This window comes from Oculina patagonica, chromosome 4 (genome assembly GCF_052425735.1).
Source record: "Oculina patagonica isolate OP01 chromosome 4, crgOcupat, whole genome shotgun sequence".
Taxonomy (NCBI): Eukaryota; Metazoa; Cnidaria; class Anthozoa; order Scleractinia; family Oculinidae; genus Oculina; species Oculina patagonica.
This window is the reverse complement of record NC_135761.1, coordinates 63,053,651-63,068,414: the sequence shown is the minus strand read 5'-3', so window position 1 is coordinate 63,068,414 and position 14,764 is coordinate 63,053,651. Positions and strand designations below refer to the sequence as shown.

The following is a 14,764-nucleotide window of genomic DNA, read 5'->3' as shown; positions in this document are numbered from 1 at the left end:
GGTCTCCTTTCTTCTCGTAGATAAAGTTGGCTTCGTAGCTGATTGGCTAATTAATAATAATAATACTAATAATAATAATAATATTTCAGAAGTACATGACGTTTCGGCGACGACATGTCACCATTATCAAATGCAAATTTTACATGGTACAGAACGATATTTATAGAAAAGAAAGTGTGAAACTAACTTACAATAAATGAGGCGTGGAAAACAGAAAAATGTGCTTAACTAAGTAAACAGTTTCGCTGGAATGGAGTCCTTTTGAGTGTTCAGGGATGGTTTCTTTTTCCTAATTAGGAGCATTTCGTAAATTAGGCACTCAAACTTTCCGCGGCATTTCTTTAGGTTGGCAAATTGGCTGTGAAGGTCGATCGGCTTTTTTTATTTTTATTTTTTTTAACGAAGTATCTTTATTGCCATTTCAACATTGTACAAATGTTAAGTGTAAGAAAATAAAAAAGGAAAAAAAAGACGTAAGTTACAATTAAGTTACATAGTTTATAATCTGTTACAATTTACGTAGGAAAATAAAGGTACAGGTACATAGGAAAATAAAGTAAATGAAAAAATATAAATAAATAACTAGATTTAAAAAAAAATTAATAAAAATAAATAAGCAAGAAAATAAGTTACATAAAGTCTTTCCACTTTAATTCGAAATTGTTAATAGTTTTTTTTTAACTGCAATATTTTTTTAAGAAAAGGAGGAAAGCTGTCAAAAGGCACATCATCGCAGTCTTGGGTCGTGAAAAATAAATATTAGTAAAGTGATATGTAATTTAAAATATCTTTTGTTTGTATGGCGTTGCATGCCAGCCGTAAAGGATATCGCGTTCTGAGAGAGTAATTGTCTTTTGTTTTTTTCGGTCCACCACTTTTGAAATGCAGTCCAGAAATTGGAAATTTTAGGACATCGGTAGAGTAGATGAGGCAACGTTTGCGGCTGCGTTTTACATAAATGACAAGTTTCAGAGTCGCATAAATCATACGAAAAAGGAATACCTGGTAGGAAATATATTATGGATGATTTTATATTGAAAGATTTGAGTTTTGTTTCGATCGTAATTGCAAAAGGGAAGTTGTAAACATTTTTTAGGCTTTCTTTGGAGAAACATACCGTAGAAGTCTTTGTTCAGCAGTTGGAGGTTGGAAGTAATGATCCATAATCGCTGCATAAACAGAACGGGTGTTGATAATATTGCGTAAGGGGATTCTTGCGACGCAATTTCGTTTTCAAATTGGTCTTTTGCTGCTTTGATTTCGCATCTCCAGCTTGGTGGAATTGCGTTTATTAGACCATAATAAGTTGTGAACGGGATTTTCAGCTGAAAAGTTTGTTGAAATGTGGTATGCGATAAGAAAATGAAATATCATCAAGCAAGTCACTAATAAATGTAATGCCGCTTTGGTGCCATTGTTTTAAATAGATCATGTGTTTGTTTATTAAGATGTTTTTATTGTTCCATATAATTTCGTTTTGCCGTTTACTATTGTCTTCTGAGATAATATGTTTGTTTTCCTGCCATGCTTTAGTATCGCTTGGTAAAAGGGTGGTGCATTGTTTAGATCAAGTAGCCTTGAATCGTATCTGAGTTTAATAGAAAAGAAGACGCATGTTGCTAAGAAATGTTCATGAGAATTTTCCAGGAGGAGGAAGAGTTTTGGTGTATTCTGTTAATCATGAGATTTTTAGAGCGGTTTCCTACCTTAATCCATCATTTTTAGGCCGCCTTTGTTTTTATGTCCTATGACTGTAGTTTTCTTTATTTTGGAAGGTTTACCTTCCCAAATAAAATTAAAAATCATGTTGTTGATCGTGTCAGGCAGTCCTTTGGTAACTGAGGTTAGAGCTGTTGAAAATTATTTGGATAAGGCTAGAGTTTTAACGATATTTATTCTGCCAATTAAAGTCATCCTATTTTTCAAATATTCAAAACTTTTTCATACTCCAACTTTTCGTCGGTAGCTTCTTTATGGTGTCGTAGGAAAAGAGACGCCTAAAGCACAATCGGGTCGACGGGCCATTGATGAAAGGTGTATCCCATCTATTTTTCCATTTGCCGAGCCACATACTTCGGTTTTGGTGGAATTGACTTCTAGGCCGGAGACAACCTTAAATTGGTTTAGCAGTTCGAGTAAATGGGGAACAGATTCTGTATCGCTAAGAAAGACTGTGGTGTCATCCGCATACATGGTGGTTTTTATTTCATGGTTTCTTATTGTAATTCCTTTAATAAGATCGTGATTTTTGATGGCTCTTGCGAGAAGATCAAGACCAATAACAAAAAGAAGACCTGATAGTGGACAGCCTTGTCTCACTCCACGAGTTAAAGAAAAGAAGTGAGAAGCGTGACCATTGTTGAGAATACAGCTAGAAATATTTGAATATACAGTCTTGAACCATTGTAGGAAATCGGGCCCAAAGTTAAAGAGCGTGAGAGCCTTCTTCAGGTAGTTCCACTCAATGGTGTCGAAAGCTTTCGGAAATCGACAAAAACGGCGATGCCAGGCGAATTTTCTTTATCCAAATGGAACATCAAATCTTGGATCAATCTGATATTTTCTCCAATTCATCGCCCTTTCACATAACCGGTTTGGTCGGGATTTATTATTTTAGGTAATACCTTTTCTAAACGATTAGCCAAAACTTTAGTGAGAATTTTGTAATCAACGTTTAAAAGAGTTATTGGTCTTAGGTTCTCAAGGATGGTTTTTTCTTTTTTCTTTTTGGGAATAAGCGAAATATACCTCGTCGTTGGGATATCGTCAAGGAACCGTCAAGAAAAGCATAATTAAAACTTTCGATCGGCTTTTGATTGTGTTGTTCTTGAGGGTGTTTACCAATTACGGAGTATCTGTGCTCCTCGATGCGCAGGTGAAAGTGGCGGCTCGTGTAGCCAATATAATTCGCATCGCACGAATTACATTTATATTCATATACTACACTTTGTTGGTTTACTAGAGAGGGCTTTATTTCCGTGAACTTCAATTCTTCAGAGATTTTTCTGTGTGACCTAGGAAAGAAAATAGATCGTGAAATAACACCAGTCTTCACAAGCAAGAATAAATATCGTTTTGTACCATGTAAAATTTGCATTTGAAAATGGTGACATGTCGTCGCCGAAACGTCATGTACTTTTAGCGTTGATATTACTATGTTAATTTCGTAAAATAATAATAATATTTTTAAAATATTAACTTTATTCAATACTCATAAGAATGACTTATGTACAACGATTCACTAAACGAATTAAAAGAAATTATTATTACTACTACTACTATTATCATTATTATTATTACTATTATTATTATTATTATTATTATCAAATAATATTATTATTATTATAATTATTATCTATGGCGCAAAACAACTTACAATAAACGATTCTATGATACAGTCGTTAAAACGAAAAGCAAAATACGTTATATAGAAATGAACAATAATAATACAATAATACTAATAATAATAATAGTAGCACAATGTAAAAAATACACAAAAAGTAAGATAATAATAAAATAATAGCTCATACCTCTGTTAAGGTCGCGGAGGATACGTTGACCATGAATATATTCATAACGCAAAATATTGGTATGGATGTTACTTTAAAAAGCTTAAAAAAAGCCGATTCCTCAAAAATGAGAATAATGGAAGCGCATAAGGATTGATTTTTTTTTTGAATAAATTGCGCTTTGTGGCAGTGCTGCCAGCCCTTAAAGTTATGTTTTGTAAAAACGTAGTTCTGTGTCCAAGTTTTCTGCTTGAGAAGAACACAAAAAACTCGATTTTACCACTCTGTGATCAGTCAAAATCTATTTTGTGTCATTTCTAGCTCGGAATTTTTTAATTTCAAGTTTCACTGAGAGTTATTAGCCTTCAAAGGTGCAAAATTTATCATTCTAAAATTCATCTTTCCTACTAAAGCTTATTTAAATATTTAAATTTATCTTTCCTACTAAAGCTTATTTAAATTGGCGTCAGTTATGACAATCTTCAATACACCTAGTTTATCTTCCTTTTTGTGTCAACTCATGAAATTTGCTATAAGGGCTGAACTCTTGGACACAAAAATCGTGCTAACACAAATCTAAAAAAATTCAGTTTGGTAATTTTGCTGATTTTTTCCACGGGCTTTTGCAGAAGGACCAATGATTTGCAAATAATATACTTTACTTACATTCGTCACTTTTATTTACCTTCGGATTTGAAGAGAAACTTATATAACTAACGTTTCTTCGCAGCAAGTACAACGAGCAAAGACCAGACCACAACACCGGCAACTCCATGCCCTACACTTTGCGATAAGTGTGTGGGTTCTTTTACGTCCCTTGCTGACCGTGACACTGAAGGTGCAGGAGACGGAGCCTACGGGAGCTTATATTCAACCAGACAGCGCTTTGCACGTGCAATTATCGATGCAGAAACATTGCGGTGCCTGTTAATGAACACTTCGCGTATTTTCGGTATCAGTCGTCGCATGTACTTTTCATAAATGCATACCGATGAGCCGAACCTGTCCTTCGAGACTTTAATAATAGCCTCTTCATTAGAGTCAAGTGAAGCATATCTAATACTGTTTGTCTGTATAGGTTTATTAATAAGACGCAGACTTTTGCAAGCCAACAATTCTGCTTCAGCTTAACTACAGTGAGGCAGGCAGAAAAATGACAGGTAAGTGCACTACAAAGTTATGATTCACTGTAAAACTTGTGAGAACCAATTTTATTTCACCGACTGGGAGTTATGCACAAAAATCTTGCACATACACTGCTCCGACAGAAACCTTTCCAGAACAAGAATACTATGTACTGTTTTTACTGCTGGAACTATGCCAGTATGATCTACATTAAAGGTATAGTAAATGACACAATTAGCATACGATAGGTCGAGCTTTTCTGGCAAAGCACATCGTCAACCCAAAACATCATGATACAATTACCCTGGGAAAGCCACAGGCACTTCAGGGGCGGCCGGAATTTGCATTGGATGTAACATTAAACTAATTCAGTTGTTTCCTTCTTTTATTTCACTCAACATCATTCAGTTTCATGACCAATTAGGTCCGGTAATTTTCTACGAATACGAGGAGATGAGCTGAACACACTGCCTGAAGAGTGGTTTCAGCGTTTGTCTAGTGCAGTTTTGGCACTTGTCGTTTCAACGCGTGTAAATGCCGTGCGACATCATGCGTTACATTAACAAATACTTTTGTATTGCGGTTTTAAGTTAACTCCACTAGCTTGGCACAATTTAGTTTTGTTGCATGTAACGAGAAGTGCAACCTGCCAAATCAGTCCGAATGTAGTTTGTAAAATACGGTGGAGATTCCATCACGTGAGTTTCACAAACGCTCCACTGCGCTTTGGCGCGTCGATACGAACCTAGCAAGTTTATCAAGTGGAAATGAGTTTTTGTGTATATTTTTTGAACTCTAAAGAGACAATGAAACAAAAAAACACGTACACAACTTATTGATTATTCTCTACGCATTTCGTAAATGTTGCTCTGTTGCATGTCCTGTGTTAATGAGACGCTCTCAATCGAAGTGTGACTAAATTGTTTGTATTCATCATTCTAATGAGAGAACATTTCGATATACAATTAAGTATAAAAACTAGTGGTACCCACAGGTTAGAAAGTGCGGGCCTTGACGCACTTAGAAAAGGTACTGGTACGAGAGTGCGTAATTTTAGATGGCAGTGTCAATAAATTAATGATTAAATGGACAAAAGACAATTATCCCGAGTAACGCGTCACGCAAGGAATGCATGTTTTATCGTTTTGGGAAGTGTAATCAAGCACGCGGTGTGAATTGAGATGTGATTTTTCTCAGTCGGTAAACTCGCTATGTTGTGTTCGCCTTTTATCAACGTGGCGCGATTAATGATAAATCACGCTTAATTGCCGCTAACTGTAACCGGCCGCGAACCAGTCAGAGTTGTTTTTTGTCGGATTGACAGTTTAGTGAACTGTAGTCGAGCACGCGGTGTGAATTGAGATGTGATTTTCCTCGGTCGATAAACTCGCTATGTTGTCAGTGTTATAACGAATTTCTCGAGAATAACCGTTGTTGGAATCATTCGCTTTGCCGTGGTTTATGCGTGATACAATCAGGGCAAATTTTCGCAAAAGCAACACCCGTAAAACACGTCTGCAAATTGTAATGTTTGCAATCTTCCATGTGACAGAAGCCTAGATCTTATGTGACAATGGTTCTTGGAGAACAGATTTTCTCTTCCGGTGTTACGACAAACTGTCGTGATTGACACATTTTTCGCATTCCGATCGTTCTTAGTGGAAGAACAAAATTTTCAACTTCCGTTTTCGGTTCGCTTTCTATTAACGTGGCGCGCACGCGTAAAACGCAATCCGCTGGTCACTGTCAAGATTAGGGTTGCGGGCCTCTCTTGGGCCCGCAATAAGCGAAAATAAGCCACGACGTTTCGAACTCATCTTGAGTTCATTATCAAGTAGATAAGAGTAAAATAACGGTCGACTTAAGTTTAAATGCAAATAGAGGTGATAGAGTATATAAGAATATTTTAAAAGAGTGTTTCGCGGTCAATAGCGTTCACAGTGTTAGTGCGTGCGGTATTTAATTAGGTAAATACTTTCGCACGTATTGAGTCCGCCTGAGTGTTTAGTGCTGGTTTTCTCTCGCGAATTAAAAGCACTTCGTTCACTAAACAATCTTGGCATTTCTTTAAAACGGAAAACATATTTCTTATATCAGGACTCTCGACACCGTGAATTTCTTTTAAGTGCTTGCCAATTACTGAGGTTTTTGTGTTCATCTATGCACTGATGTAGATGTCGTATGGTGTAACCCACATAACATGGACGGCGGAGCATTTTTTCAACTGGGGGGGGGGGGGGTTGACTAGTGACTTGGAGTGGGGGGCTTAAAAGACTCTTTCCTTATTAATTCTTTATTTTTTCTGTAAAAGGGGGGGGGGGGGGGCTAAAGCCCCCAAAGCTCCCCGGCTCCGCCGTCCCTGCATAATCAGCATCACACTGATCACATTTAAATGAATTAACAACGCATTGATTGTTCACCAAAGCAGGCTTCTCCTCTTGTAACTTCAGCTTGTCGCCGATCTTAGCACTTGTGTAATTCTTACCGGTTGTAGCTCAGTTCCAATTTTCTTCCCAAGATCTTTCAGCTGTTTGCGTACTGCGTCAGCGGATTTCTGATCTTTGAAAGGTAGAGTAATCCGCACGGGTTTGTTTGTTTCTTGGTCAGCCTCAAAGATTTCACCACAGGGTTGGGCTACAGAATTGACAAACGTTGCAATTGTCGAGTTGATGAGGTTAAGTGGGTACTTGAGCTTTACAAACATCCGTTTGAGTTGTTCACATTCAACTGCAAAAGACTCCTTTGACGATGAGAGACGGTATGCCCGGTTCAGCATGGTTTCCAATAGGGATCTTTTGTAACGCTGATCAACGTGGTTCTGGTAATGAAGGAGTAAGCCAGTATTTGTTGGTTTCCGATAGACGCTCGTTGTTAGTTGGAAGTCTATTTTCTCAATCATCATACCGAGGAACTGCAGCTTGTTGTTCTCGGCAATCTCCATTGTGAACTGTATACATGGATGGCATTCATTTAACGATGTAACGCTATTGACCGCGAAACACTTCTTTTAAAATATTCTAATATACTCTATCACCTCTATTTGCATTTAAACTTAAGTCGACCGTTATTTTACTCTTATCTACTTGATAATGAACTCAAGATAAGTTCGAAACGTCGTGGCTTATTTTCGCTTATTTTTAAACTTAATTGTATTCATCATTCTTTCCAGAAAACTAGGCTTTTCGACTGCTGGCTTAGCAATAACTCAAATGGAGTATGACAAGAGTCATATTTTACACATTTTGGTGCATTGTAACTTTCTTGTTCTTAACAGTCGTGTAACAAGTGACTACATTCTTAAAGGAGAAGTTCACTCCAGAATGGCCATTTATTTTCTTTACGCCAATAAAAAGTTTATACAAAGATATGTATTCACCAAAATTTCAGCCTCCAACGGGCGCTAAACCCTACGAAATCTTTCTTTGAAGTAGCCCAAAACTTGACAACTGAACGCCGCCATCTTGGAGCTGGTAATGTATGCGTGACGTCAAAGAGCTCGCCTGAAGTTTAGCGGGAAAATTTTATACTCGAAACTCCTTATTTTTTGTTTGGCTTTTGTTTGTCAAAATGCCTGTTTGTGCAGCACCTTTCACCGCTCCAGAAAACAGGGATTTTACCGTCTCCGATTAGATTCTCGGAAAATTGTGTTCGACTATGTGGAGTCCGTAGGATGCAGTCTCCCTGGAAATACCCACAAAAAATAGACAAGAACTAAATTTTTAGTCTCCTTCTGTTCAATCAACAGGGGCGAAGAATAAGGAAAAATGGAGCTAGTCATTTTGCTTCCGTGTTTTCTCAATCAACCTCCGCGTTTATTTCAAACTTGGCGGGGTCCGGTGTTTATAACGAAGTGTTTTATTTTTCCGCACATTTTTCTCGTCGTCCCGCAACTCTCTCTGGGGATTTTACCAAAGTGATCGCGTCTGTGAGAAACTGCAGAAAAACGATGTCGCATCCTCGCGTTCACTGTATAAAACAGTCAAAAAACGCGAACATGCTGTCACCAAACTCCTAAAAAAATCGGATGCTAGATCTCGCCACCGCCCCGGGCAACCGCGACGCCGGGTGCCGCGGGAAAGACATTGCACATTCAAAACGGGCGCTGGGGTATTAAGAGGAGAGAGAGAAAAGAAAAAGAAAGGTCGATTCTCATCATCAATAGAAAAGTCACTTGGAGTGTGATCTTATTTGGAGAGCTTTGAATCTCCTGAAAAAAGTGAAAAAAAAACGCACGGTAGGCTCTTTTTTTTGTGGGTTCCTGGTTTTCCCTCTCCCTGCTCGGAACACAAATTTCCTTGCAGACGTCCCCTTTATATTCTTCTTTTAGATGAAGACGGCGAAAGATTTTGTATCTCATTTGTATTTTGAAAACAAACGCCACTACAAAGAAAAAGGAGTCACTATAAAATTCCCGCTAAACTTCGGCTGAGCTCTTTGACGTCACGCATACATACCAGGCTCCAGCGGCGTTCAGTTGTCGAGTTTTGGGCTACTTCAAAGAAGATTTCGTAGGGTTATGGCGCACGTTGGAGGCTGCAATTGGTGAATAACATATCTTTGTATAAACTTTTTATTGGCGTAAAGAAAATAAATGGCCATTCTGGAGTGAACTTCTCCTTTAAGTATGCATCCAAGAGAGGACCAGGCAACAGGTGATACAGCTCAAATCACCGATTTCGCCCAAACTTAGCATAAATGTTGGGTATGGTGAGCTATTCACTGTGGCAAAACATTAGCTCAAAATATTTTATTCCCTTGGAGTTATGGCTCCTTTTGCAAAATTGGCCATTTTTCACTAATTTATGCATATTTAATTAGCTGACTTTGAATGACCAGGTCTACAAGAAAAAAAGACTTCTGAAAATAAAATTCACTGCATTATATTCTGTGGTTATAAGGCTTTAAGTACAATAATTTACTTCAATCGTCCGATTTGATTTCTTCTCCTCAAACAGACTTTTGGAAGGTACACATTTCGTACTTCTGGAAATAGCCTTCAATTAGTGCCAAATATCTCCCATGAGCAACAACTTATATACATTATTCTTACATGAGTAATGAAATCCATCATTTAACTTCACAAAAATGGCACAAAATGTTTGGGAACAAATATAGTTTATTCGTACTGAGGAACTAAACACACGTGACATAACGATTTCTTGCTATTTCATCAAAATTCACCGAAACACAGAAGCCATTTATTTACTCAATTTGGCACAAAAGTGGTACAAAATAGCTAATCAAGCAAACATCTATCGATAGCAATTAAAATATTGGCGAAGAAAAGGCACCTAGGGCATTTTTCGGAGCATTTTCAGAGCCATATACGCTTCTTAATTCGGCAATGTTGTGATAGCAAATGTAAATACAACAGCGAAAGATTTTCTTCACAAGCTCGCTCAATCCAACATCTAGGCACATCAAAGTTAAGAAACAAGAAAGTAATGCTACATACATGCCACTTATCGACACTTAGATGCTTTCTTCTGAAGATTTTGTTCTTCTTGCTGTACTTCCATCTCAGTTGACATGTGTACTGTTGCTTTGAGGCGCGCTGAACTCAGCCAATCCATCGTGGTTCATACTTCGTGAAAGGTATAAACAGGTTGTCAATAAAGTCATTCAAAGAGCTGTTCAAAGTTCACGGAGGGACAGTTATCTCAGTCAGTTTACATGATATAAATTTAACTGGAAATAAACAGCCGCTATCCCCCGCCATCTTGGATTTATATTGAGCCTGCCATTTCAGTCAGCGGTACGGCCCGTTCACGTGTCCTTACGCGCGACCACACGCGTGTTCATAGATATATTTGCTTTTCCTCCACGAATGTTCGTTTTCATCAGAGTAAGTACCGTATTTATTCGATTAAGCGCCCTGAGCGCTAATTAAATTTTTGGACCTTGAGAGTTATGTCAAAATAAAGCACTAATCATATCATATTTTCCTAAAAGTAAACATTTTTAATCAATTTTAGAAATGAAGAACCTGTTAAGGTCATTGCCCTGAAATAGAACTGAACACAATTTTTTAACCAAACTTCGCCTACTGGTTTATTAGTTTAAGGGAACTTAAATTTTGAAATAAAAAAGGGGGGTCACCAGATTCGTTTAGGAGCAGGAAGACCATGTATATTCCATATAATTCCTTTATAATTCCTCTGCGAGTACTGGCAAAGTACACTTTTTTAGCGATAATTTATTTTTCAAACACATGAATTGATCTGTTTTCATTTTACAGAAAGAATTTGATCGCTACACCAAAAATATGAGAAAAAATTGATAGGTCACCAGGCTCGTTTAGGAGAAAGTGACAATTTACTTCTCTCGCGGACTAAGCCGCATAGAAAAAAGCCGCCATTTTGTTGATGTTCGCGCGCGCGCTTGCTAATTACGCGTAAAATTCTGCGCAGTAAGGATGCGCAATGCAATACAGGGCAATGACCTTAAGAACCTGTGGGCGCTTATTATTTTTTTTTATGCGATTTGCTAGGTGGGCGCTTATTCGAGGTTGGGCGCTTAATCGAATAAATACGGGTAGTCTCTGAAATGTTGGAAACCATTAAAAATCAGCCAGTTCTTTCATCTTATATCAGGTTAAAGCGAGTATGCTCATTGTTTTTTGTTGTTTCTGTGTTTTTTGGGAGGTAAGGGAGAGGGCGAGTGTGGACATTCGACGAAATGGCGGTTGTCAGGTTGTTAGCATGGCCTGTGTCCATCTGTTCCTTCTGTTTAACTCTTTAGCTGCTAAAGTCGACTTTTGTCGACATTTGGAGGAGCAGTCAATGAACCACTTGTGACGTCATTAATTTGATAGTCAGCAGATTCTAGTGATAAGCATCTGATAGACCTAGGTTTGACCTTTTCAAATAACTATTCATTTTGCGTATCGGTTGTATCCTGACAGAGCTAATCGAGAAAAAGTTAATCACTTTTAGGTGCAAAATCGGTGCTTTAACAGGCTAAAACACTTGTAAAAGATCGAGGTCCTCTTTTCTAGGGTTTACCAATGTTTTAATCAAAACTTTTTTGGTCTAAAGGAAGGACGGATACACTAGAAAGAAGTGGAAATAACAAAGCCGAGAAGAACGAAAGGAAAAAGAGCAATAAAAAAACAATGGAAACGATTTCCATGCAATAAATAATAAATAAATAAATAAATAAAAGTCTTTATTGCGCTTATTAAAATACATAACAAACGTTACATGTTAAAATCGCTTAAATTATATTATATTATTAAATAGCCAGATTATACTTGAACCTTAATCTATTAAAAAAAACTATTTTTAAAACGTTCTGTATTAATCCTCGGAAGTTGACTCGCTTGTGATCTTAGCCTCTTGGATGACTCTTTGACTTCCAGCAAAAGGGCATACAATGGATGGTCAACATTGCTCTTGATCTTGGTGAACAATCTGCGATCACACTGTTCTAAAAGATCGTAAATATTTAATTAACTCAGAAGTGTAACGTCGCTTATAGCACCTTTTTAGAAAGCATTGTATAGTGTTTAAATCAGCCTGGCTAGTTCCGTAGACTGGAAGTGCGTACGTAATCTTTGTCAGAACAATAGCCTTAAAGAGATGATCTATCTCTACCTGCGTGTATCCATCTTTTCTTAGTGATCTTAAAATGTACAGACACTTGTAAGCTTCTCCAAGTATTCTCTTAACATGAGATGAAAACTTACAGTCGTTCTGTAGTGTAACACCTAATAAAGTAAGACCGTCATTCTGTTCTATGCCACACAGAGAGGGAAAATTAGTTGCAATCTTCATCAAAATCTTGCTGCATTGTGGAAAAGTGCTTTTTAAGCAAAGTTAAGGGAAATTCAGGATCATAGCACCATGTCAACGTCTCCCGGTAAAAAACCCGGTTTTTAGAGAAACTTAGCATTGAAAGGGTTAAATAGTCTTCTTGTTATATTAATTTTTGGCAGCTTGGAGACTGAATCTGTACCTTCTCTCCTTTTTAAGATCCCACAAAGTTCTTCATTATATTAATTATTAGGAATTTAATCAAAGCATGTAATCGTTATGTGCGGTATTAATAACTTTTTTTCCCCAGGGGAAGGGAAGTTGAACAACCAATAACTAAAAAATACAAATGTCTGGGAAGTGACTGGGAGACGTTGACATTTTGAATTCATCGTTACATATACGTGTTCTAGGTTCACCGTTGTCCTGCATAACGATCGTTGAGCAGAAAAATTCTGGAACTCTTTTACTGAACAGTAATTTTTCCGGAAACTCCGTTCGGATTGCACGGGTTTCCCAGTTCTAGCGTTCTAGTCTCTTTTGCATCAGGTCTCCCACCAGCGAAAAAAAATAACAGGAAACTGAACTACAAATGAGCATTGCAGTACACACATCAAGCTGCAGCGGAGGAAATTTTTTTTGCTAAGACAAATTGAAAATATTGTCATGTAAATAACAAACGCAATCTACTTACCATGACAAAAACGAACATTCGCGGAGGAAAAGCAAATATATCAATGAACACGCGTGGTCACACGCGTGTGGTCGCGCGTGAGGACACGTGAACGGGCCGTACCGCTGACTGAAATGGCAGGCTCAATATAAATCCAAGATGGCGGGGGATAGCGGCTGTTTATTTCCAGTTAAATTTATATCATGTAAACTGACTGAGATAACTGTCCCTCCGTGAACTTTGAACAGCTCTTTGAATGACTTTATTGACAACCTGTTTATACCTTTCACGAAGTATGAACCACGATGGATTGGCTGAGTTCAGCGCGCCTCAAAGCAACAGTACACATGTCAACTGAGATCGAAGTACAGCAAGAAGAACAAAATCTTCAGAAGAAAGCATCTAAGTGTCGATAAGTGGCATGTATGTAGCATTACTTTCTTGTTTCTTAACTTTGATGTGCCTAGATGTTGGATTGAGCGAGCTTGTGAAGAAAATCTTTCGCTGTTGTATTTACATTTGCTATCACAACATCGCCGAATTAAGAAGCTTATATGGCTCTGAAAATGCTCCGAAAAATGCTCTAGGTGCCTTTTCTTCGCCAATATTTTGATTGTTATCGATAGATGTATGCTTGATTAGCTATTTTGTACCACTTTTGTGCCAAATTGAGTAAATAAATGGCTTCTGTGTTTCGGTGAATTTTGATGAAATAGCAAGAAATCGTTAAGTCACGTGTGTTTAGTTCCTCAGTACGAATAAAATATATTTGTCCCCAAACATTTTGTGCCATTTTTGTGAAGTTAAATGATGGATTTCATTACCCATGTAAGAATAATGTATATAAGTTGTTGCTCATGGGAGATATTTGGCACTAATTGAAGGCTATTTCCAGAAGTACGAAATGTGTACCTTCCAAAAGTCTGTTTGAGGAGAAGAAATCAAATCGGACGATTGAAGTAAATTATTGTACTTAAAGCCTTATAACCACAGAATATAATGCAGTGAATTTTATTTTCAGAAGTCTTTTTTTCTTGTGGACCTGGTCATTCAAAGTCAGCTAATTAAATATGCATAAATTAGTGAAAAATGGCCAATTTTGCAAAAGGAGCCATAACTCCAAGGGAATAAAATATTTTGAGCTAATGTTTTGCCACAGTGAATAGCTCACCACCCCAACATTTATTTTATGTTTGGGGGAAATGGGTGATTTGAGTTTTATCACCTATTGCCTTTTTCTCCCCTTTTTTCTTATGGCCGCACTTTTAATTAACCTTATTATATTACTTATTTAATGATATAAATCACGAGAGATATTTGTATAAATATCCTTCCTTCAAGAGGAAAAAATAGCGGATAATTACACAAACCTTCACGGCTAATTAATCACTCCTTCGTCGGATCGAAACAGAGACACGAGATTATAAACAAACTGTTCGTAATACAACAGCAAGAAACGCCCAAAAACAATGCTGTTTTTGATTCTCTCTTCAGTAACTGAACATGTTTCTTGGAACTTGGCATAGTGTTTTCTCAGTTTCCTTGTGTTCTTCGGTTGCAAGTAGTGCTTCAAAGATTTATTTGTTTAAATAGGGTCCTGAAGGGGTAAAATGGGAACTGGGATTTGCCTATTTTTACTGGGATTTGCATATGTTTTTACTGGGAAAATGGGATTTGGGTCACTGGGACTGGGATTCACAACC

General features: G+C 37.4%; 1 protein-coding gene across 5 annotated transcripts in view; it reads left to right on the top strand.

Annotated features, from left to right (window-relative positions):
- Positions 1 to 4,565: 4,565 nt before the first annotated feature.
- LOC144651023 (organic cation transporter protein-like) overlaps positions 4,566 to 14,764 on the top strand; it is a 65,904-nt gene continuing 55,705 nt past the window's right edge. For all 5 annotated transcript variants that reach the window (XR_013570242.1, XR_013570243.1, XR_013570241.1 and 2 more), the window contains exon 1: positions 4,566 to 4,669. Coding sequence is in view for 1 of the 5 variants with exons in the window: in XM_078510883.1 (XP_078367009.1) it covers positions 4,663 to 4,669 (7 nt within the window). In the remaining 4 variants the exon portion in view is untranslated. The remainder of the gene's footprint in view (positions 4,670 to 14,764) is intronic.